Source organism: Meleagris gallopavo, chromosome 3, assembly GCF_905368555.1.
Source record: "Meleagris gallopavo chromosome 3, MGAL_WU_HG_1.1, whole genome shotgun sequence".
NCBI classification, from domain to species: Eukaryota; Metazoa; Chordata; class Aves; order Galliformes; family Phasianidae; genus Meleagris; species Meleagris gallopavo.
This window is the reverse complement of record NC_139406.1, coordinates 35,816,643-35,841,116: the sequence shown is the minus strand read 5'-3', so window position 1 is coordinate 35,841,116 and position 24,474 is coordinate 35,816,643. Positions and strand designations below refer to the sequence as shown.

The 24,474-nt window shown below is 43.7% G+C and overlaps 1 protein-coding gene across 1 annotated transcript; it reads left to right on the top strand.

Moving 5' to 3' along the window:
* The first annotated feature begins 868 nt into the window (after positions 1–868).
* On the top strand, positions 869–23,725 carry SCGN (secretagogin, EF-hand calcium binding protein). Its single transcript, XM_085219927.1, has 11 exons — positions 869–1,015; positions 1,330–1,400; positions 8,629–8,721; positions 9,103–9,192; positions 9,907–9,963; positions 10,492–10,569; positions 19,791–19,846; positions 20,525–20,570; positions 20,668–20,727; positions 21,302–21,370; positions 23,007–23,725. The coding sequence occupies exons 1-11, from the start codon at positions 943–945 to the stop codon at positions 23,133–23,135; spliced, it is 822 nt and encodes a 273-aa protein (XP_085076053.1). The 5' UTR covers positions 869–942; the 3' UTR covers positions 23,136–23,725.
* Positions 23,726–24,474: the final 749 nt, after the last annotated feature.

The following is a 24,474-nucleotide window of genomic DNA, read 5'->3' as shown; positions in this document are numbered from 1 at the left end:
GACCTGCTCTCAGCAAAATACAACTTTTAGTTGATTTGTGTTCCGTTTGTTTGTTTGTTTGTTTGTTCTCAGATCAAATAGAAGCCTGTTTGGTGTGAACACTGAATGCTCATTTAGTACCTTTTCTACTCTGCTTCTGAGAGCCTTTTGAAAAGCCAGGAGCATTTGCATAAAATCGAGATCTATATATTGAACCAAAATCAGCCTGCAAAAATCTCTCTAACCATGTCTCTCAGGGCCACTTCTACCTGTTTCCTGAACTCCTCCAGGGACAGTGCCACCTCCCTGAACAGTCTGTGCCAGTGCCTCACCACTACCTCCCCTTCTCCAGAATGGGCAGCCCCAGTTCCCTCAGCTGCTCCCCGTAAGACTTGTGACCCAGTCCCCTCACAACTTCGCTGCCTTTCTCTGGACACACTCTGGGGCCTCAGTGTCCTTCTTGTAGAAAGGGGCCCAAGCAGGCCGTACAGCCCCAAGTGGACCCATGCAGGGTATGAACACCAACTTTGTTGTATTGGCACCCTGGCATCACCATTCTTTTTGCGTTGTACTGTGGGAGGGTGAGGCTCTAGTGCTCTGTCCCAGCATGGGAGCCCTCTCTGCAGTTGGCATGGAGGAGCGGGAGGGTCACAAATTTTACCAAACTTTTTTTCCCCCTAAACAGCACTCCTCTGAATTTTCAAGTCTATCCCAAGCATTGCCCCCCTCCTTGGGCAGCCCCTCCTGCTGACGCCCACACACCGACGCTGTGGCGCGGCAGCAGGGGGTGAGAAGGGGCCACTCGTGGGCCCTCGGCCTCCCCCCGCGCCCCACGGGGCCGCCCCCGGGGCGGGGCCGCCGTTCTCAAAGCCGCGGCGGCGGGCGGGCGGGCGGCAGTGTTTGCGCGGGGTCTGCGCGGCTTTTGCGCGGGGCAGAGCGGGCCGTGCCGTCGGCTGCAGGACCATGGAGAGCGGCGCGGCGCGGCGCCTGGACGCGGCCGCCTTCCTGGGCGCCTGGCGCCGCTTCGACGCCGACGGCAAGTTGGGGGAAGCGCGGGGGGCGCGGGGAGAGCGCTGCCTGGTGGCAGCACGTGCGGGTGGGTTCTCGCATGAGTGGGGACGGGGTCCTGCTGGTGTTTCGGGGCTTCCTTCTTTCTCCCCGTCGTTCCCAAACGTTGAGTCTGAAATGCCTTTCTCATTCCGTCTCTTGAGTTTCCCCCGCCCACCACCCTATGTAGCAAATAGCAGGGAGGGGGTTTGAGTTATGGGCTGCCAGAGCAGGCAGGCAGGGCCCCTGCAGACCCTGTACTCAGCCCGTAACGCCCATCTTTGATGTCCTGCTTGTGTTTAGACAACGGCTACATCGAAGGGAAGGAGCTTGACAACTTTTTCCATCATCTCCTGGAGAAACTGAGGCCAGATGTAAGTACCTCTGTGCACAGAGTCCTACTTAAAAGGTTGTTATGCTGGAAATATTTGTATTTATTGCTTCCCTATCACTGCCTGATGGCAGAGCTCTTAGCAACCAGGTGCGTGAGGCAGGTGTGGCAACAAGTGTGATAGCACCAGCTGCTCCAACATTTGGTGTCGATCCGACATCTGCTGTTGCTGTGAGATCATTAATTTGAAATAATGCTTGGGAGAATATTTCTGTGTTGCTAAAAGTGGCTCTATAAGAGTTGATGATGTTGTTCATAAGGTCAACACTCGGCTCTCGAGTTTCTAGTTTGCTCCCCTGGTTTTCACTCTGTGGCCCACAGCCAGCTGGAGAGAGGAAAGGAAGAAGCATCTTCCATAGGGAAAGAAAGGGTGTGCCAAAAAAAAAAAAAAGCAAACAGATGAAACAATTCCCTTAAGCAAAGAGTGATCAGTAAGAGGGGAAGGGTAGCTTAATAAAAAGCATAAATGCATGAGCATCACATGCAAAATCAAAGTTGCAGTCATGAAGTGATTAGAATCCTTGGATCTCTGGGGGACCGTAAAAAACATTCCGTAGATCACTTTTTCAAGTGAGTTTTTGATTATTTTGCAAGTAAATTTGGAATGAAATATTGGCGATTTCTGACAAAATGTTTCCCTGGAGCATGGATGGTTACATGAAGAGCTATGCACATAAAAGCAGTTTAAAGAAAATCAAGTAAGAATTCCAAGATAAGCATCAAGAATCACTAGGGACACAGAAAGGCTGCTCTGTAGAGAAATGGGCAAATAATGATAGGGAAGTGGGCTATAGTTTTAAAGCAAAATGAGAGATTTAGGTTAGATGTTAGGCAAAAATTCTTTACACAGAGTGCGGTGAGGCGCTGGCACAGCTTCTCAGAGAAGCTGTGGTGCCCCATCCCTGCAGGCGCTCAAGGCCAGGTTGAATGGGGCCCTGGGCAGCTGAGCTGATGGGAGGCAGCCCTGCCCATGGCAGGGGGTTTGGAACTGGGTGATCTTCAAGGTCCCTTCCAACCCATGCCATTCTGTGATTCTATGAAAAGCTGGAAAGCTTGTGCTGCATTTGGAACAGGAATGTCAGATTGTGGGCAGAGGTGCAGAGAAATCTCCATCCCTGCTCAATCGCACAGCCACTCTTTTCTTGTCCATCCCACGTGGGATTTTGCAGCGGCCTCACCCCAGCTGGATGCAAAGACGGTACCTTAGAGCAGTTTTTGTAGCCTTGTTACTATCAGCATGAACTTGTTATACTGTGCTAGGTGTGGGTGCATGGATATCCACACCATGGGGCTACACTCATAACAAAATGTCCTGAACTTATATACACAGTTCTTAATAGAACTGTGCCACCAACTTCCAAAATAAGCCACGCTCAGATAACTCCAGCCCAAACCAGCACAGACAAACCTTGCACCTTGCTTGTTTCTTCTGTCTGGGTTTGCCCCTAAAGGGTAAAAGCTTAACACAAAAGGACTGAAGAAACAACCAGCCCTTGGAGACTGGAGGCACTGGAGCAGCCTGCTCCCTGTGTGTGAGATCACTTGCATTGCTGGGCAGTGCAAAATTCCCTGTCCTATTTGTACAGCGTGTCGGTGCAACAGTGCAGGTGGGGTGAAGGTGCTCTTTGCAGTGCTTTTCATCCCACACAGCAGGATAATGGCATTGGTGACGCAAGAACGGAGCTAGCATTGAGCACTGCTGGCTCCAGTGCTCCCTCTGACACTTGTTTCTTCTCTGGGCTCCTGACATGCCTGTACAACAATGTGTGCTGGCGGGACTTCCAGATGTGTCTCAAGGATTAATTAGTGGCTGCGTCTGAAGTGCTTGACAAGTGATAAATAATACTATCAGCTCTGGAAGTTGTCTCTGCTTGAATAGCAAATGGTCTCATAATTACATTTTTCCAGCCTACACTCCCTAAGCTGTTATTTCAGTTAATGACCACTGTAGTCCTTCAGCTCTGTTTTTCTTTCCACCGACTCCGCAGCATCCCCAGCTGACACTGAATGCCAGGGGATGGGATGGGAGCAGCTGGGCAAACAAAGCACAGCAGGGCTACTGCAAACTGGGAGTCAGATTTCATAGGGATGGAAACGTGGAACGCCATCCAGTGGGGGACGCTGAGGCAATGCCTCTGCAGGGAAACAGCAGGGCAAGGGATAATGTTGAGGTAGACTCGAGTTGTGCCAACGCTTTTCAACTTTATAATAAACAGACCCAGATCCCAGGTGCTGCTTTCTGGTTCTCCTCCCCCAGCAAGGGGCAGTTCTAAGAAAACGAGTTTGTTTTCCAGGGATGCATTGCACGTACAGCAGGCTTCAGTGAAATACAGTGGATTTATGACACTGGTGGGCTGCGGTTGCTGTCTATTCTCCATCAGCTGGAGGGGCTTCTGTGAAGAAGTGGGCTGATAGTATGGTGTATATGGGGCAGCACCAGGGCAATTCAGCCCAACACCACACAGTGTTGTGAGTTGCTGCCATCCTACATCTTCAGTGGTTATCACTGCCATGACTTCTCTCTGACCACTGTGCTCCTATTTGTTCATAAACTTCTTTCTTTCACATTATGGACCCCTTTCCATCTGTAAACCTGTTATGCTGCAGTGAAAATTTAGGTTTCTTTCAACACTGAATTTGTTTTCTTGGAGCAGAAAATACTGCCTCTGAATTCCTCTCTTGCATCACTATACATCTTTCTTTAGACAGGTTATTTGGGATCTTCCTTGCTCACTCTTTACTCTGCTTTTAGCGAAGCTCTATCTATATTCAGCTAATAATTAAACAAGAAAAGGTTTCTAAATGAAAAGCTGTAAAGTCTGCATTGGTGTTTCACAGAAAATTTCTGCAAAATCAGTGATATCTGTGCAGATACAAAAGAAATTGTACATTACCATTGCTCTTGCAGCGTTCTTTTACAGAAAGACATTTCACTTAGTTTAAATTCAAGTAAAAATAGGCAGAGATTTGGGAACAGCAGCCATTCTGACAAAAGTTTGTTGCCCTCACCCAACCATATGTGTGTCAGAGGCCATGTGTGAAAATCTTTGAAGTGCAAATGTGTTTGGGTAAGACAGGTATTAGCTTCGCTTCAATCCCCCCTCCCTCAAACCACCTGCGTGGCTATGGCTGGAGGGACTGCAGTTAATCTCCAGGAGCTCAGCTGAACAGCCGTAAAGGATTTGCCTTTGATTTCTGCTTCCAAGGAAGATGAGCTACCTCTCTCTTGCATTTCAGCCTTGCCTCACACAGTGTATTGTCTGTCTAAATTACATCTTTAGCTTAATGGTCAGACAATATGGTCAGGAATGCAACACCTAGGTGCTCAAAGTTCAGTCAGCAAAATGTTGGCCAAAGCAGGCTGCCACTGTGCTGTACCACTGTGCTGTACCACCCACCCAAGAAAGCCAGGGCTGCAGGGCAGGTCCCTGGTGACCAGTGGGAGCAGAAAGACTCCTAGCAAAAAGCATTTGTCTTTCATCCTCCTCCAGGCTACATCAAAAATCTAAACCCTGAGTCAATTCTGCTAATTGCCCAAATGCATTCATTTCTGTAGGTGTAGCTTTTGTAAGCCCTGGTTATCCTGACCGACTCCTTTTCCAGTAGCTGCTTGTTAAGGCAGAGCACTGCAAGGGCTGATAGTACCTATAATGGGAAGCTCAACACACCTACAGGCAGAAGTGACATGTTTTCATTGCTCAAAGGCATGTCAAAAACCACTCAGCCTGGTGGAAAGGGCAAAACAAAGAACGCACCCAAAGCCTAACCACAGTAACGTGATGGCATGGGCTACAATGGCCTTAGTTCAGCACCGATGTCCTCTGTGTGAAAAAGGTATTTCCCACAAATGAGCTGGTGAGAGCTAAAACAAAATAAACGAGTTAAAAAGCAAGGGATGACTGTATAGGGGCTCACCTACTGTAGTGTACGAGACTGTAGTAAACCCAAACCAAAGCACAGGGCCAAACCCTCCAGCAGCAGCTCTGCAGTTCAGTGGTAAGGGCTGGCCAAGGAGCTGCTGGGAAAGCCCATGTCTTTTTGGGCACAGTGGCCCCATGGGCAGCATGGATGGAAGGAAAGGATTCCTTGAGATACATTTTAATGCTACCAGATTTAAAGAACAAATATTTGGCCAAAAAAAAAGTTCACCTTCTGAAATCAGTGTGTGTTTCTGGTGTCTCATCTGGTCTTTGCTGCCCTTCCTTTGTCACTGTGTGGCTTTTGGCATGGTACTAATTGTCAGGCATTCTTGGCAGATGTAATTTATTTTCATTGATCTTGTAAGAACTCAATATCTCTAAGACCTTTCTCACTTATTCTATCAAACTGAAACATTGTTAAGAGAAACGTGTGTTCAAGCCAGCATTTTCAGATAAGCTTCATTTTTTTTTTCAAGAAACAGTCTATAACACTCACATTTCTTCTTGCTCGTTACACCATTATCAATATGGTGTCTGGATCCCAAAAATCACATCAAGGAGGAGAAAATAATCAATGTATGGCAAGGCTGCCTTGCTCAGCAGGGATGAAATGAGACTTCCACTTTCATCAGGTGGTGAAGTCTCTGCAGTGCTCCATACATTTGCTTTTTTGTCCCCTGAAACAGATGACTCCTAGCTGTATTTTCATCAAGAAAAGCTGCTGCCAAGCACATGGATCCCCGAAGGAGCAAAAATTTAAACAGAAATCGTGGGGCAAGAGTACAGCAGTGTGTAAGGAATAGGTTAACGAAGAAGGCAGATTACAGCCGAGTTTCCAAGAATTCATAACCAACCATGACCAAGAAATTAAATACTGCATAGATTAAAAAAAAAACAAACATGCTCTTTCCTTTATTACAATCAGGATTAAAAACCAAATTACCTTTGTGATGGAAAATATTTCTAATGGGTTTCCACAAAAGCAAAGATGAATACTGGACTTGGAAAGGAGAAAGCAGAAAATTCATTAGTTACAGCAACTTGAAATACGGAAGCTTTTCTCTGCAAAACTCTGTGGAAGAGCATCCATAGTAAGAAATTTAGTGCTTGACCCTGAGATACCTATGAGCGAAGTCTGGGCACCTCCAGAAACTCATGGGGGTGCACGCAGAGGGAAAATCAGGAACTACAGCTTGCATCCTGTGAAAAGTCTCCCCACAAATGCAACAGCATTTGCTTGAATTTTCACATTTTATCTTACTGCTAAAAAGTTTGCAAGATCTTAGTCCAAGCAGTGAACACTTCTGAAGGTGGGAGAGAGGCTTAAAATGGAGCTGCTGCTTGAGACACGCAGTGTGGTCCAGGAAAAGGTCTGTGCTTAGTGATAGTACAGCTGCTTCTCAGAGCAGAATGGTGTGCTCATGGCTGGATTCTTTCCTTATACATAACCTTATAATCCTTAGAGGACTGAATAAATGGAGTATGAGCCTGAAGCATGTGCAACTAAACTGTGTTTGGCTGGCTGGCTGGCAGGCAGGCAGGCAGGAAGGAAGGAAAGAAAGAAGGAAGATAATTTTGCCTTGAATGTGTATCTTGGGAAAGCCAGTTTGTGCAGCATCTTTTACAACACTTTCTCTCTTTGAAAGTAAAATTTCTTAGCAGTTGTCACTAGCTTTTGTGTTTCATAAGTGATATGTTTATGAACAGAGATAGACTGTCCAATAAAGAAACTCTAGTGTGACCTTTTGGAGCTGCTTTTATACATTCCAGCTTTATGGTTTTCACTTACTGTATCCCATAGCTTGAATCAGTTAAAGAAGAAAACAAGGCAGCCTTATTCTCTTGCAGAGTGCAATGTTCCTGACATGCAAAGTCAATTGAAGTAGTGGTTAAAAGCTGACACAAAGTTGAACATTTAGCAAACGACTAGTCAGACCTCTGCAGCACATTTTTCCAAATATCAGCTCTGATTATAGTTTCAGAAATAACTTGATCTAGTAGGGCTGGAGGAGGATAATTTCAGAGTACTTTGCAAGCCTATTGAAGTCAGCAACTGGTAGGTTTGCCTAATGCCTGGGAGGCATCTGGTAGTGCCAAGGTACGGTCAGAAGGCAATTTAACTAGCGTAAGAGCAAGTGATAATGCTGAGGGGGTGGTCTTTGGGGGGGGAACCTGCCCTGCTGTGCTGCACCTCAAGGATGCACCCCGGGGATGCAGCCAACAGAGAGACTCCTGGGAGCTCCTGTCCTCCCATTCTCACACCTAGATCCCCATACGTCCCATCATCTGGCACATCCTGTAGAGGGTGACAGGGGTTCACTTGCTCTAAGCAGAGCGCACTCACAGTCACTCAGACTTGACATTTATAAATCAAACTCCTTCTCCCCTAATTTCAGCATGGGATCCTCTGCTTGCACCATGCTATTTATGATTTTTATTATATCATGCTATGAAATATTTTTGTATAAGCCCATAATGACTGCAAGCAGGCAAGTGCTCACAAGTTCTGAATCTGCTCTGAAGTAAGGTGAAGGCAAATCAAATTACAATGCTATCTGACTCTCCTTTTATCTGTAAATAACTTTTTTTTTTTTTTTCTCTGTTACTACTAGCAGCAAATTAAGGCTTTTGGAAAATATCAGTCACTTCTAAACATGTGGGAGAATCTGGCGACAAAGTTCAGACAGAAACAGGCTTTAGCTGATGACATTCATCAGAAGATGTGATATCTCACTTCCTTTTTGATTACCTCATTTATGACATCCTGGTGTGTTCCTACAGGCCAGTCACTGGCTGTGTGAATGCTCTGCAGCCAGAATGCTCAGGAGCAGCTGGGAATAGTGTTGGCACCTGGCTCCTATTGAATATGGGTGTGGTCAGGAAGTTTCTGGGGCATGAGGCTCACCCAGGTCTCCATGTGTTGTTTTCAAACATCATTGAGCAATGACAATGGGCAGCATCAGAACTGCTTTGATACAAACTCAAGAAAAACTCAACTCCAGCGATACAGTACCCAGTGTGAACAGTTGGTTAAAGGAGCCTTCACTGAAATATTTTAGTCTCCAGACACTGCTCTTCCAACCAATAGCTCAGTTGCCACAAAGTTTTGCATAGGCATTACTTACTATCACAAGTTCATCTAAGGCAATGCATCTGTGGTCCTTTAGAAGCATTAGCCCTTGGCTATTAGGATGCTGTTTTCCTGGTGGTTATCTGTGAGGCAGACTTCCTCTGGGCACTCTCCTACTGCCCTTAGCAATTTTCTTGCGTGTGCTATTTTTCCTATGGCAGGACACCATCACAGAAGAAGAAGTTCAGAGGATGAAGGAGCAGTTCATGTCTGCCTATGATGTCACCACAGATGGCCGCTTGCAAATCCAAGAGGTATCTTCCCCCAGCCCGGTTGCTGTTTGTTGTTGTTGTTGTTGTTGTTGTTTTTTAACAGATAGAAGGAGGACTTGGCAGATATGGGAGATAGAGTCTGAGGGAGGAGGAGGTGTAGTCATGGAGTACTACATTCACCAGATCTCTTGGTCTGGTCTTCATTCCATAACAACTATGTGACAAGCTGGTATTTCCCACGTGTGTCTGCAGCCATCCAAGCTTCCCTTCCCTTCCCTTCCCTTCCCTTCCCTTCCCTTCCCTTCCCTTCCCTTCCCTTCCCTTCCCTTCCCTTCCCTTCCCTTCCCTTCCCTTCCCTTCCCTTCCCTTCCCTTCGTCTCAGCTTGCAGATATGATTTTGGGGCTGGTATGTGTGTTTTTCAGCTTGCAAATATGGTCTTACCAGATGATGAAAACTTCCTGCTGCTTTTCCGACGAGAGACTCCCTTGGACAACAGTGTGGAGTTCATGCGGGTCTGTATTTCTGCCTTCCTCATTCCCTTGCACACCAATTCCCCAACCTTTTCTGTAGCACCTATTCTGTTCCACTGATAAATCCAAAGCTGTGCACACATCACAGTGCAGACCAGGAGGGCTGACCAGCCACCATTTAAGCACAGTTCTGAGCTGATGAGTTAGCCTGGGCTGTGAAGGCACACAAATACATCCCTGCCCTATTCAGGAACACTGAGAAATTCACCTTTGTCAGGATGGGCACAGGGACAGTTGTAAAATACAAACTCCTTTTTTTTCTCTGCAAGTTGCTTCAGATGAAAGTTTTGGCTTTTTTAAGACTATTTGTAGTTCTTATTTCACATCCAAGCTCAGGGCTTCTGCAGATCAATGGCCAGCTGCATACTGGCCTGGACTCAGGGCAGTAACTACTTTGAGAAGTTGCATGTACAAATTAGGTAAGAAATGTGGCCCAGTTTCTCAGTCTTTTCTTCCTTTTATAGAATGCATGTCTACATTAAACACGTGATTGCAGCATGTCACACATACAGCACCCAAATTAGAATAATTGCTATTGTGTGGAAAGTTTATTTTATTTTGTCCACAATTAATTGAATGCTGGATAACAGAACAGCTAGCTCATTAGGGAAATTCTGATTCAGATCGTTATGATTTATCTCCTGTGTGAGTGATTAATGGCAACATTTAAGGTCATATCAATCTATCCCCATCCAGATCTGGCGCAGTTACGATGCTGATAGCAGTGGATTTATTTCAGCTGGAGAACTCAAAGTAAGTTGTTCTAACCAGGGTCTTTGAGTTTGATCTACAGCTCACAGATGTCAACAGGAGCCTATCTGTCGCCTTTAACAATTTGCTGCCTTTTTGTGTAATGACAAATGGCACGTCAAGCTCATTCACAGCCAGTTTAAGGGCTGGGCACCCTCCAGCCTTCTGGCATAGCTGCAGGGTCCACAGTGGGTGGAAGAAAGCTCTGCCATCCCTCCTGCTGTTTCACTGCCCCATTGCCCTGACTATTTTGATCTGAGATCAGTTAGCAGACTCTGTGGGACTTAGCTCTTGTGTATTTTGTGGCTGAACTATTCCATTACAACTGATTCCAGTATGCTTGCTTGGGGACAACTTGATTATTTTCTGATTTATTTGCAAAAATATTTTTCAGTATGAACTTCACGTGAAATTGAAGGCCTGAGTACTAATTGGAAATGTGAAATTAGATTCATGTGACTGCTGAATTTGAGTCTATTTTCTTACTTGAATTTCTCTAAGAAGTAACATTTGACTCTTTCCTGGTTACAGGATTTCCTGCGAGATCTCTTCTTGCAGCATAACAAGGTGGTTACTGAAGTAAAGTTGGAAGAGTACACTGATACAATGGTAAGCAAAGAGAGCGATAATATTGCTTAGGTTATAGTACTGCCTAAAAGTATCTCTCAGGGTCTCAGTATTTGATGCCATAGGGACCCTCTCAAAAGGTGCTTCTTTTCCAAGAGTTCGCAGTGGGAAGCTAGACAGCACACAGCTACTACTTTGTACTGTACTGGACATCAGCTGTGAACAGCATTTCAGCTTTGAGTTGAAGTGTTTATTATGAGAAAGCAGCCTGACTTTATGCCACAGCAAACTGAGCCCTAAACCTATTCAAATCAATAGGTGAGGTGCATTCTTCTTCAGCCTCAGCCAGGACTCCATCCAGATTTCTCCCTTGTTCCTTCCTAGCAAATCCTTTTGCTCCTCAGAGATGCTGGCATCCTTCACTTCTTCTCTGCAAAATATGGAGAGCCCTGCTGCCTCCCTAAAGGGCTGGGAATCTCAAAGCTCACAGGCTTTGATTCTTCCCCTGCCTTCTTACAATGAAGCTTTTATCCTGCAATCATCAGCAACATAATATTTGGCATAAGTTTAGCATCAGTCACCTGGCTTTCAGAACAACTTACTGTATCTAACCATCTGAAGACAAGAAAGAAAGAAAGAAAAAAGCCCATTTCTGATGTTGTTATCAAGGCTATCATTTCACTTCCACCAGGAGACATCTATCGTTGCAATTTTCTAAATGATTTTCAGATGGAACTGTCTTGCTTCTTGGCACAAAATCTGTGTTTTCACCTATAGTAGAGCTTGATATGCAAGCAAATGAGGAGCTGCCCATGTATTTTGTGATACCATGTTATGTATGCATGTAGCATCTGTGACTAAAAATGTGACTCTTTAGAGCAAAATGAGAAACTATACCTAATGATGTACAAAAGTGTGTGCATCTTTTCATGTTTATAGGATAGTTAAGGGAGAGGAAAGCTTTCCACAGAAGTTATTTTCCATCTGGAAGAGCTTGAAAAACAATAAAAACCCAGAAGCCGCAGCCAGAACAAAATCTTTCCAGCAATATTTGCAGGTAGCAAACAGCTTTTAGGCTGCCCCATTAAGATTCCCTTAGCCAGTGGCTCATCTCTGACCTGATGCTGCTGGGGAACATGCAGTCTGAAGCTTGTAGATATTACGCAGATAATTTCATCCAACTTCTTTCTTTTCCGATAATTTCTCAAAAAGGATCTATGATTTCTGCCACCCCAGTGCAGCTAGATAACATTGTGATTGGAAAGAAATATGGTGTGGTAATGCAGCACAGGGCTGACAGCCAGGAGGTCTGGTTTCTATTCTTCTGGCTTTTACTGATTGGCTTTGTGTCTTTGAAGAGGTAGTTTAGTCTCTATGCTGCAGAACAAATTTTTATCTGGGAAAGAGAATGATTCCTATATCTGGGGTAATCTGTGACCTAAAATGCAAATCTGGCCCATGAGAACAGAAGTTTGCAAAGCCATAATGCCAAAAGGATCACAGAAGATAGTAGAAAATGAGAATCATAGCATCATTAAATATCCTAAGTTGAATGGGACTCATAAAGTTCATCAAGTCCAACTCCTGGCTCCTCACGGGACTACCCAAAAATTGGACCATATGCCTGAGAGTGGTGTCCAGATACTTCTTGAACTCTGGCCCTTGGAGTCATGCCCACTGCCCTGGGGGACTTGTTCCATGACCTCATCCTCTGTTGAAGAACATTTTCCCAATCTCCAATCTGACCCACATCACTGCTCCATGCTGTTCCCTCAAGTCCTGATGATTTATTTTTCTTTGTGATTTTTTTGGTATAAAGTCAAGATTAGGGATGCTTACAAACACACCTGATCCCAAGTACTAAGGTAGAATGTGAAATCATAACATCAGTTGTTGCAATATCCTGTACTAAAAAGGAGGATATGCATTCTGTGCATCATGGCAAAGAGCTCCCTCATGGACAGTACCTATATAGAAGTGGACACAGATTGCATGGGAATTTGCCTGAAGCAGTAGTGCAAAATTACAGGGAGGAAAGAAAAATGCACTCTTATAGTTTTATCTCCCCATTAAAAGGGGAAAAAAAAAATAAAAACAACAACAACAAAAACGGAAAAAGTGACTTGAGCTACTGAGATCAAAGGTGTGATGCCAAGGTCCAGAGCAATGAGAGAGCCCTTCTTTCTCTTCCTGCTTTCCATATGGAGCAGGGAAGTCTGGTGGGACTCTGCCACCATCCGAACACCCTGGGAAAACAGGGTGACTGCAACCATGAGATACTTTGATGCAAAGCAGGGGCTTTATATTTAATTCCTGAGGCTTTTACAGGCTTTCTATTGCATCTTTAGCAACCAGCAACACTGATTCCTTTACTGCAGAATGGAAATAGTTCTATTTCTTTCCCCATATCTTTGCTTCCACCCTTATTTAGAGCACAAGGTCTTCTGGACACGGACCTTTTTCTGCTATGCACAGCTACGGGTCTCTGATAGTAGCCCAGCCATCCTGCTCAGGGCTTTCACATGCCTCTGTAATAATGTTTGGTGAAAAGAAGCTGTGTCCCAAGGAGCTGTAATCCCATCTGTCTCCACAGGCATTTACAGATCTCTGCCCTCTTCTTTGTGCACTCCACAGCTGACTGCATACTTCTTAAGTAGATACTGATACACCAAGTGGGCCCTAGAGCTTTTTGGAGACAGGGATAAAAGGGAAAAGACAGAAACTATCATCTCAAAGAAGATAGCCCAGGCATGAAAGAACGAAATTTTACAATTCTTTGCTGGATATTTGCAGCTTTAGCTTGTGGGAGGTAAATGACCAGGGAATGTCAACTACATCCAGTTTGCTTATGCTGTTGTGAATGATCATACAGTATATAAAATAAATCAATCGATATATAAATAACAGCTGAGATATCTGGAAAGAGAGATACAGCATTCCTTTGGAAATATTGCTTCTTTCTGTTCCTTTGAAGAGCCAGAAACACCAAGAACGCCTCAAAGAAGTGCCCTCCTTTTTCTGATCTGGGTTAAACATAGCACAGCAAATACCTGAACAGGTGTGACATACACACACTCTCTTATACATATTTATAATTTTATATAATCATTAATATATATATTTAAAATATCTTTACATATTCCTACATATAAATACATCTCTCTACCGCTCATTTTCAGCTGTTTCAAGGGAGATAGAGGAGAAACCAGATAAACGGAGGTAGTCTTTCTGTTCTGCTTTACTATTACTTGAGGCCCTTTCACACTTTTAACGTGCATACATTGGTTGACTGCAGAAAGGAACATCATTTTATTGAGTTGCTTAGAAGCTATTTGTATGCAGGCTATTCTGTTTCCTTATGACCTTGACATCCTTTCTTCAGAGAACACTGATTTAGATTAAGGATGGATGAGTCATGAACCACTGGAAAGAAATGAGGTAGGGAATGCATTGGAATTGCACAATCCCCATGAGTTTGTTAAATCAAATCTGTAGCATCCTTCAAGTCCCTGGGGAAAGTTGTGAGAAAAGAACATTTGAGTGCTCAAGACCCTTGATGAAGGAATTAAAGCAGCAGTTCTGTGCTGCGGAAGCCCCTTTACAGGATTTGTGTTAGCTTTTGTGCCTATATATGTACATATGCTTGTATTAGTAGTAATTAAGGGTGCATTAATATTTATTTACACTCATGTGCTTGCATGAGAAGACAGCGATGTGATGTTCTGAATTCTTGAAAATAGTTTGTGCATTTGTCTTCTTCTAGAAGAGACAAACCACAGGCTTCTAGACTGAGAGCTGTAGGCAGGGAGCAGATGCTCGGAGGCAGAAACAAATCTTTATATTGCTCTAAGCCTCTCTGAGCAATGAGAAGATGTCCCAGAGGTACAGTACTGTGGGAGACAAACTGGGCATAGTTGAAAGCTGGGTGTAGTTTTTAACAGCCTGATGAGAATGTACTTCCTTCTTAAAGCAACATAATATGGAGAAATGAAAAGTTGTCCCATTACTGCTTCATCACAAAAAGAAAAAAAGTGGATGGAGGGATTACAGTAGCACTAGCAACCTTTCCCATGATCCTGGGGAGGTTTCCATCCATGAATATCCAGCTCGTCCTTGCATTTGCCAGGATTTTGTCATGAGTGACAGCTTCTATACATGTGTATGCACATAGCTGTGTACTTCAGCAGCGTGTTTTAAATGCCTGAATCTAAAAAAGATGTCACCATAATTTCCGATGAAGTTTAGTATTGATCTCTTGTCTTCTGCAGTAACAAAATTCTCACTCAGCTCTTGCATTTATTATTGCCTTGTTCACAGAACCATTGATGGTTCATAGCTTCTCAGATAGCAGCATGCTACTTCTGGCTTGTAATCCCAATATCTGCAAGACACCTGCAGGGAAAGCTCAATTCTGAGGCAAACTTCAGCAAATTATGTTTATATGTATATACCACTGTAACTGTCACTCATAGAACATCAATACTCTCTTTTTGTATTGGTAATATCGGACTGGGCAAAATAAGCTCCTTTAATTTGAGATTTATTATATTTTAGCAAAATGTATAAGATAAAAACCATAAAGTAGAATACTCTCCCCATCACAAACTGAATTTCTAGGGAAAAAGTAATGTAAGCGTGGAGAATAGTAATACAGTAAACGTTGGTCATGAAATACAGCCTTTGATGGAAATTAGTATATGGATATGGCTGAAGATGAATCTTTTCCCCAGGGAAGTCAATAGAGCAGTCTTCCCAGCTGTAACACTGTCATGGTTTAACTTGCTTATCAGCAGAATTTCTGGGTATGGAGCTGCATATCTTGAGCAGTCACTGACCTTACACATGAACTGCAGCTGGCTATGTGAGGGCTCTTGGTCTTCTCAGTATGAAGGGGAGCAGGCTTACTTCTCCCTGAAAGGTGATCTGCGTCCATAGGAATTAATCGTGCTCTACCTTTGATTTGTATTGGAAGAGGGGAGGTTTAGATTGGATGTAAGGAAGACAGTTTTTTTTACAATAATGGTGGTGAGGCACTGGCACATGTTGCACAGAAAGGTTGTGGAAGCCCCATCCCTGGAGATACTCAAGGTCAGGTTGGGTGGGGCTCTGAGTAACCTCATCTACATTGCAGAGGAGTTGGACTAGATGACCTTTAAGAGTCCCTTCCAACTGAAATGACTGTATAATTCTATGACTATTGCTGCTTTTGTGGTTGCAGGCTGTCCTCTCTGCAAGGACAATGCTGGAGGCTCAAAGGGGGTATTTCTTTGGCTGTGAATGTCTGTCTATCCGTCTCTGCTCTTCGCCAATGCATGTATATTTACATAGAGAAAATCCAGATGATCTAGCTCCTTAACACCATACTGGCAAAGCATATCCGTATTAACAATTTTTTTTTTTACAACCACCAAAGGAATAGTACAATAGAAAGAAATCTTTGTTACAGTGAGAGCCTAAACGGAGCATGTTATGCTTCTAAACATGCTCTGAAGCATGTTATGCTTCTTAACATGCTCTGATCAAACTTTCTGAAGCTGTATAAATACGATAGTGGAGTGTGGCCCAAGACAGGTAGTTTACAGGAGAGCTCTTTGTACATCCCTTCTCCTGCTAGTGCTCAGTGCATGCCTCCCTCCCAGGCGGATACTTAAGGATGTCTCTAGGAGACCACATCTACAGTTCTGCATGGGCACTGCAACCATCAGCCCTACTAACCCCATCCACCACTACGAGAGCCACCCTCTCTGATAGCTTTCTTGTGGCCCTGGGTCACTGTGATTCCTCTCACTGATGAAAGGCTGCCTTATTGTGTGTGGCAAGAGGGCTCACACACAGCTCATTAATGTCATGGAGGGAAATCTGGCCCCATGTCACTTCTAGACTTAATCCCAGTTGTTCTGTCATCTTCAGTTTTGCACTGCACTTGCTGTGACATAAGCCAGCAGAAGCAGAAAAGTGCATTTCAGCTCAAACTTCACTTCTAAAGAACAGAACTCATGGAACTCAGGTTCTGGCTTTCAAAAATCCCAGCAGATAACAGTTTGTTCTTTTAGGAACCAAAGGAGCCTTAGAAATCCTGCACTAAATGACTTGCCTAGGTTACACAGGCACTATAACCTGGGGGGGCAGAGAACAGAGCTTCTGTACCAAGGGTAACTTGCTGGCCACAGAGCCTTCAGGGCTCTGCAAAAGCCTGCTGGCCCCAGCAAAAAGGGGCCACATGCAGTCTTCCACTTGGGTCTGTGCCATTGTCTATATACCCTCCTTGCTATATTAGTTATAGCTGACATCATATAGGTGGTCCAGACATGTTGTGAGAGCAGCTGGGCAGGCAGGAAACAACTCTATGTTCCCTCCAGGGATGACACACTTCATTACACATCAGAGAAGGGACAGGAAAGCATTTAGAAGCAGGCCCTAGTAATTCTGCTGATCACAGACATATTTGTTTTGCTTATTTACTTTTCTCCTTATCTCTGTCACAGAAAATAATTTCGACCTATAATCTTACAGGGCTCTTCAAAGCACGAGTGTGTTTGTCACATCTTGGTGTTTCAGTGGCCTTCTTTACAACACCTGATTGAGAAAGCAGAGATATTTTCTTTGCTGAATTCAAAGCCAATGGCAGTTTTGAGTTTGCACTTTAAATGCACACTGTAACAACTCTTGTTTTGCAAAACCAGCTCTCAGTTATGCTCTGTCTGCCTCAGAGAACACTCATTAAATTCAGACAAACAGAAGTAAGACTTCTCCGGTGTGCTCCCATTAAAATGTCAGTGAATTAATTTGTGCAAACACTTTAAAACATTGGGTAGCTTGACAGTAAGACAAATGCATCATTTTATAAAGCATACTGCTGGATGCAGCAAAGCTTTTAATAAAATTGTGTGCTATTTAAACATGCCAGACCTTATTCTTAACCACACTGAGATGTTCCGTATCAGCCTGGCAGCATAAATATATCTTCCAAGAGAGTAAACTGAAAATCCATCAAGTTTAACATATCAAGATGGTTGTAAAGGCAAAAGTTTAAATTAGAAACAATCTCATAACAATTTCAAATATCTTCTTCTCCCATTATGTATGTCTCATCATATGGGATGGGAACCCTCTGTCATTCTTTGATCACTTATGTGCACAATTAACAGATCAGATCAAACAATTGTGTGCTTGAAATTTGAAAGCTTAATTAATATACATTTCCCCAGGCTTTTCTATCCCAAGATTGCCATGTAGTGTGTATGCATGAGCTACAGTTGTCCAAATAATAGGATTAGGTCTATCTTATTAGCTGTGGTACCTGAACTAATTCAGAGAACAGTAGTCCATCTTTGCTAGACATTTTCCATCTTTCATGTGGAATTCAAGATGCAAGAATTAACCCAGCATAGCTCTTCCTGCAAGACTTTCATTTCTCTCTGTTGACTGGGACGAGAAATCAAAAAATCACAGAGGTTTGAAATTGTTTCTTCCAGGATACTTTTTGCAGGAAAAAAAAAGAAAAAAAGAAAAAAGAAAAAAAAAAAAACAACAGAATTTGAAAATGCAAAGATTTTCTCTTGGTATTGCAAAAGCAGAGCTGAGTCAGAGGTCAGAGAGGGGAGCTGATATAAGTGGATGTAGTAAACCACTGAAAGTATAATGTTAAGCTCAAAGATAGAGCAAAATTGACTGTGCATGTTTCTTTTCATTAAATATTCCACTGAAGAATGTATTACCTTTACAGTTAAATTTGTTTTAATGAGATCTGCACTGCTGCTGGAAAATATTGAAGGGTTTGGAAATTAAAGCATTGCAAGGACATTTCTCCTCTTGGTGGCACAGCATGAGCAGCTCCAGTTCCTAACCCTGCCTTCAGTCTTGTCCTGTTGTGGCTAACATCTGTGTTGACTTCACGGGATGAGTTTTCCAGTGATCTCAGCATGGAACTGTCATCCATATTAGCTTTACACTTTCTCTCAATGGGAGGAAAAGTAGGCCCATACAGAGTGCTCTTCAAAATTCCCATCCAGATCTCAGCAGCACAAGTTACAGAAGAATTAATGCAGTAAGATCCAGTTGCAGAATCTTATCTACAACCAGTACAGCAAAGAGCTACTGCAGGCTCAGCACATGTGCCAGAGCACAGGAGAGGGAGAAGGCAAAAAAGGCATCGTGTATACATGTGGGCACCCCAAGGTACAGCAGCTCCCAGCCCTTACCTCTACCTATGCAGAGTGTCAGGCCCCTGTTTCTCTGCTGGGCAGTGCTCAAGACGTGCTATGGGTTCATTCATCCTGGAGCTCATGCCAGCTCAGGATGTGTCACAGCACGTTGCTCAGGGACATGATTTAGCAGAGGGTTGTTAGAGTTAGGGTAGTATGGTTAAGTTGTGGCTGGACTCAATGATCTTTAAGGTCTTTTCCAACCTAAGCGATTCTATGATTCTATGCCCTCTCCTTATGAGCCTACAGGGTTGGGGACTGGCATCTGCAGTTACTGAATAAGCAAATGAGGTTCATGCAAATGCAATTAATGCATGTTCTTTTGCTGAGGATGTGACAAAGAGTGGTAATCCATCTTAGTAAAAAATTGATTTTTTTCCCCCACTGCACTATAGAATACATTTTTTCAAGAACTTTGATCCTGAAGGCATTAGTTTTTGCAATCCATTAAACTCTTCCCCTGTAACTGACTCTTATTTATGCACTGCAGAGAAACATTGTATAAATCCATTAAATGAATAAATAGTATCTGGTGTTTAATCACCAAAAAGATCACATTAAGAAAAGGATATCATTCAGGAAAGGATAGCTTTAGCATTCACACAGATCAACCTCTCGATGCCTGAGGCCTGAGTCTTCCCAGTCCTGTCACTTTCTCATGCAGGCTTTGGGCCAGACACACAAGCCCACCAGCTCTAGCAGCACCCAGACCTGATCTGAGCGTCTGTCAGGAGGTGAAACTTGCACCTCAGCCACTCAGCAGCCACACTGACAATGATAACAACAGAGCTGGACTGGAAGTGTTTGGAAGCTTCAGTTTGTTTTTTTTTCCCAGGGACAATGTTTAGGTGCTTAAGTTGTCTGTCAGAGACTTGTCTTCATCAGAATGGTGTCTGGCTGCTTTGCTTCTCAATGCCAGGAAGCCAACACAGAGAGGACGTTGCTGTACACTTGCTTACCAGGTCACAGGGCACAGCAAAATGTCTGCCAGCCTCTTTTATGTATCTTCTCCTCATCGGCCTATCTATTTCATAGCAACCCTATCTTCCCGGCTTTTAGATGAAAATCTTTGACAAAAACAAGGATGGACGTCTGGACCTGAATGACCTGGCAAGGTAGGCTTCAATGACATTGATGCAGTTTTTCAGCTTGCAATGACACATCCGGGCAAAGTGGTAACTTTCAGCAATAATATCTCTCTGGAGACATGCATTTGAATCCTAAATAAAATCAGGCTTTCTGATGTAGGCATCCTGGGTCTCTAAAGCATGGTTAACACTGTGATATTCTGTGAAGATGTGGCTGAGGTGGCACTGCCAGTGTGCTTGGTCATGTCAGCAGGGGAGAATTTGGAGACACAAGAGAAAGACACTTATAGACGAAAATAGTAGTTTAGTCTCTGCTGCTTTTCTGTCTTTGGCAGTTGAAGTTTTTTGGTTTTTGTTTTTTTCTCTTCTTCTTTTTTTTTTTTTTTTGGTGGTCGGCACTATATACAGATAGAGTATGCCTGTATATGTAATGTATGTGCACTCAGGTGTGACTTTAATCGTATGGGTACAACTTTCTTAAAATACCAGTTTGGGGGATGAGAGGCAGAGGCACTGCCCTCAGCACTCAGGTCAGCCTTACTTCGTCCTTTCCTTTTCCAGCCAACAATGCTTCATGAAGAAAACAGTGGTAGATTACTATTTCGTGTAACGCAGCACAGCAGCCTTTACAAACTGGGATAGCTCAGAGCAGTATGTATGTAGCTGACAAAGTGGCAAGATCTTAATTTAAATCTCTCTCTTCAGGATTCTGGCCCTCCAGGAAAATTTCCTTCTTCAATTTAAAATGGATGTAAGTATTTTGATGCATTACTCCCATTCCTCTCAGATAAGATAACCTACGCTAAAACCTGAATCTACTTTTTTTCACTCATTCTCCCTGCACGCAGGCTTGCAGCACAGAGGAAAGGAAGAGAGATTTCGAAAAAATCTTTGCACACTATGATGTTGTGAGTCCCAGCAACATTCTTTTGTGGTCTCTACATGATACAGTTTAAACATATGACAGTGCCAGAGCTCATGGGCCAGAAGTGCTCTATGTGAAGGTGGGGACAGAGGTGGGCTATGGTCAGTGACCTCATGACAAAGGATACATTTTCACTTTTTCCACTGCCATGGCCAGTACTGCTGCATCAGCAATATCTCTGTACAGGAGACACATGGGCTGTAGAGAAGATGGTGCCTCTAGCAGTAGTTCTCCAGCAGTTTGGGACCCGCAGCATCACCCTGAGAAATGAAACCCCTTTCAGTGCTTAACCAAGAGTTATTCTAAATCTGGCCCAGAATGGCCAGAACTGCCCTAGCATTGGTTAGAAAACAGCAATCTGGTGCCACTTCTGTCATTCCTACAGTGGAGTGGTATGGTGACTAGCACGCCTCACAAAATAGCGGGAGACATTACTGCCACTTAAGGGGCAGAGATGGTCTTGGATGAAGGAAGGGATCACAATGCTATTGGGCTCAGCGAATAGGTGGATGGGTTTTGACTTACTGGAAGGTTTTGATGTTTCTTCCATCTGTCAGAGTAAAACAGGAGCACTTGAAGGCCCCGAAGTGGATGGGTTTGTCAAAGACATGATGGAACTGGTCAAGGTATTTGCACGTTTTTTTTCTTTTTATTAATACCCTTTATGCCCAAGAGGAAAGTCCTAATTCTGATAAAGATATGTAAGCAGAGCAAGAGCGGGAACACAGAGTCAAATTTAATTTCAATCACAAACAGAAACAAATGTAATTGCCTCAGCATATACGGCAATAGAGCATTTCGCCACATTACAGAAATTCTATCTGACAAATTAATACAACTTGACTCAGCAGCTGTATTTAAATCCATTCTGTTTCATACTCTGACCTGGGCAGATGTTATAGCATCACAAACATTTAGTCACCACCTGGTCTACCCATACACATACATTTTTTCCCCTAATGACTTAATATTTAGGCTGAAATCGCTAAAAGGTGTTGAGTAAGCTGGAAAAGAGATATGTACCTTTGCCTTTTCACATATTTGAGTGAAAAGCCATGATCAGAGCTGAGAGTCTTCAGCTCCAGCTGACAACAGCACAGACCAAGGTTTCTCAGAGTATCACCATGCCTGAACATCAGGAAGTTCATGCATGGGATCCCTAATGGTTGTGATATTATAAGGCCACAAAGTCAACTTTAGAGGCAGACACTCCTCAGCATGCCTTGGAGTTCATGGGCCAGGAGGTTGAATGGCTGAAACTTCAGCATGGGACTATTCAGAGCTGCCTATGCTACAGAAATCCTCTTCAGCTCACAGCAACCATCTCTCCCTATGATCTTGCCTTCAGGTTGGAGGAACAGCTGCGCAAAGAATACAGGGCAAGTCATATCTAGGAGGTGGCTTACACGTCAAAGAACTGTTACTTAAATTCTTAGATTCTGCCTCCTCAGTGATGTTATGATTGTAACTTTATTGACAGGGATTGATCATCAGAGATTCTTCTTTATTCTGTTTTGGATAATGTCCTTGCCAGCATGATTTCATAGTTTATATTGTCATCACAGGGCTACACTTAAAAATCACTTGATCTCTCTCTGTAGTCAAGAGTATCGTGCCAGTGTGTCACTTATGACAACAGAGTCCACTTGTTTTGCATTACCTTGAGTTTTCAGATACAGTCCAAGACACTAACGGTCCAGCTTTTGGTTCACCCAAGCCTGAGTCACTGTTATTTCCCTGTGAACTGATCCTATGCAAGGCTGCTTATGCTCCCACATCCATTTTGCAGAGTAGACAGAGGCAAAGAGGCCTGTAAAACATGCCTTTAACATTCATTTGACACACTGAAGGTATTATAAAGTTGCTGACTAGCTTGTAAAGCGGTAGCTTGTGACGGAAATGGCATATACTCCTTTGTGCAGCAGGTTTGAGAGAGGAAACTGAATGAAAGTGCAGACCCAGAACTAACTGCAGACTATTGTTTGACACAGATCAGAAACTGAGCAACCTGATTAAGGAAACAAACTATCATACATTTCCTTGTAAGACTCACCATCCCATCCACCTAACCATAACGTTTCTGTTTTTATGGGGCCTCATTTCCACCTTCCTTGTTCCCCACTCATATGAGCTGATGTGGGGTTGAGCCCTTTGGTTGCTCACCCTTTGGGGCATCTCCCTGCCGCCCTGTCTGCTGCTTTACAGAGATGCTGAAACCCAGAGCTGTTTTCCTTTCAGTGATGCTTTCTCTTTCCCTTGCAGCCCAGCATCAGTGGGGTGGACCTGGACAAATTCCGTCAGATTCTGCTCAATCACTGCGATGTGAACAGGGATGGGAAAATTCAAAAATCAGAACTGGCCTTGTGTCTTGGGCTTAAAATGAACCCATAGCTGTTGGTGGTGCTTGTGGCTGTGTTTCCCATGTGAGGTTTACTTGCTGCTCCTGGTAGTAGTGTGCCCGTGCTGTGCAAGCAGATGGGTGGTGGGCAGGAGGGCATTTGTATGAAGGGGCAGACAGCCTTACCAATGTTTATAAATCTCTTGGATATCTCCAGAAGCCACCTGGCCGTGGGCCTGGGCACCCTGCTCTGGTGGCCCTGCTGGAGCAGGAGTGGGTTCTGTCGCTTGTGTAGGTCCCTGCCTGCCTCAGTTATTCTGTGATTCTGTGACTTTGTGAATCTGTGACAAGTGTTGATGGGTGGTGTTCAATAGGTGCCACTGCTTGTGGGTCTCTCCAGCACCGTCTTTGCCCACAGGCACAATATTTGCTCAGAAAGAGGGTTGCTCACCTACTCCTACCCCTGTGAAACAGTACCCTGCCCATCTCCTAGAGTAGAGACAAGCATCTCCAAGTGTTGATGCTCCTGGGCTGCTGCTCTGTGATTCTGATGGTTGCCTTCTGTATGAAGTCATTACTTTGGTGAGCTTTGTTTGTGCAGTTGAAATATTGGATGGGTGTATTTGTGCAGAAATAAAAAAATGGCAGTTACAGCAAATCTGTAAGATTGGAGTTTATGTGTTACTGGTGGAAAGCCATCTGCTGCAGACAGACAGGCCATATACGGTAGCCATTTTATATAAAAGCCATCAAATTGCAAGAGGCTTTATGATGCCTATCAGCTGTGGTTTTTAGTTCTGTCAGCAAATGAAATATAGTAAGTTCTTTCCATAGGGTAACCACATGTAACATAAATTAATATTGCCTCCAGGATGAAGCCACAGCATAACGTCACTTCTGGAGGAAGCCCTTCTTTTAAATCAAACCGAAGTCATAAACAAAGTTTCCATAAATTGAAAACTTGGAAGGACAGAAACCTAATTAAGGAAAAGCTCACAAACACATGTGTATTTTTTAAAATCCATACCAGTTAGTGAATTGTTGCAAACTTTATTGAACTTAAAGCCTCCCATCACTCTCGGGCCATTAACGTAGTCTTGAAACTCAATGGCATCACCATCATTTGTGCTATTTATGTTCATGTATTTTACTGCACATTCAGCAAGTGCCACACCTCCACTATCACACCCAAGTAATCCTTTCTTCATTTCCAAAGAGAGATTAGGGGAATGGTTGTCAGCAAAGCTCCCACATTTCAGCATTTATGTCTCCTGCAGGTGAGAGTCCCGTATTTGACAGTACAAGTTTCTTTCCAATTGTTCCCTGCATACAACGGTGTAATGAAGCACTCCCCTTATAGTCTGCTTTATAAAAACCAGTCAGAAAGCCTTC

Excerpts from the sequence above, each read along its gene's own strand:
- SCGN (XM_085219927.1), top strand. The coding sequence starts at position 943 with ATGGAGAGCGGCGCGGCGCGGCGCCTGGACGCGGCCGCCTTCCTGGGC. Across the intron at positions 1,016-1,329 it reads GCGCCGCTTCGACGCCGACG|ACAACGGCTACATCGAAGGG; the intron begins GCAAGTTGGGGG and ends GCTTGTGTTTAG. Across the intron at positions 20,571-20,667 it reads TTCTTCAATTTAAAATGGAT|GCTTGCAGCACAGAGGAAAG; the intron begins GTAAGTATTTTG and ends CCCTGCACGCAG.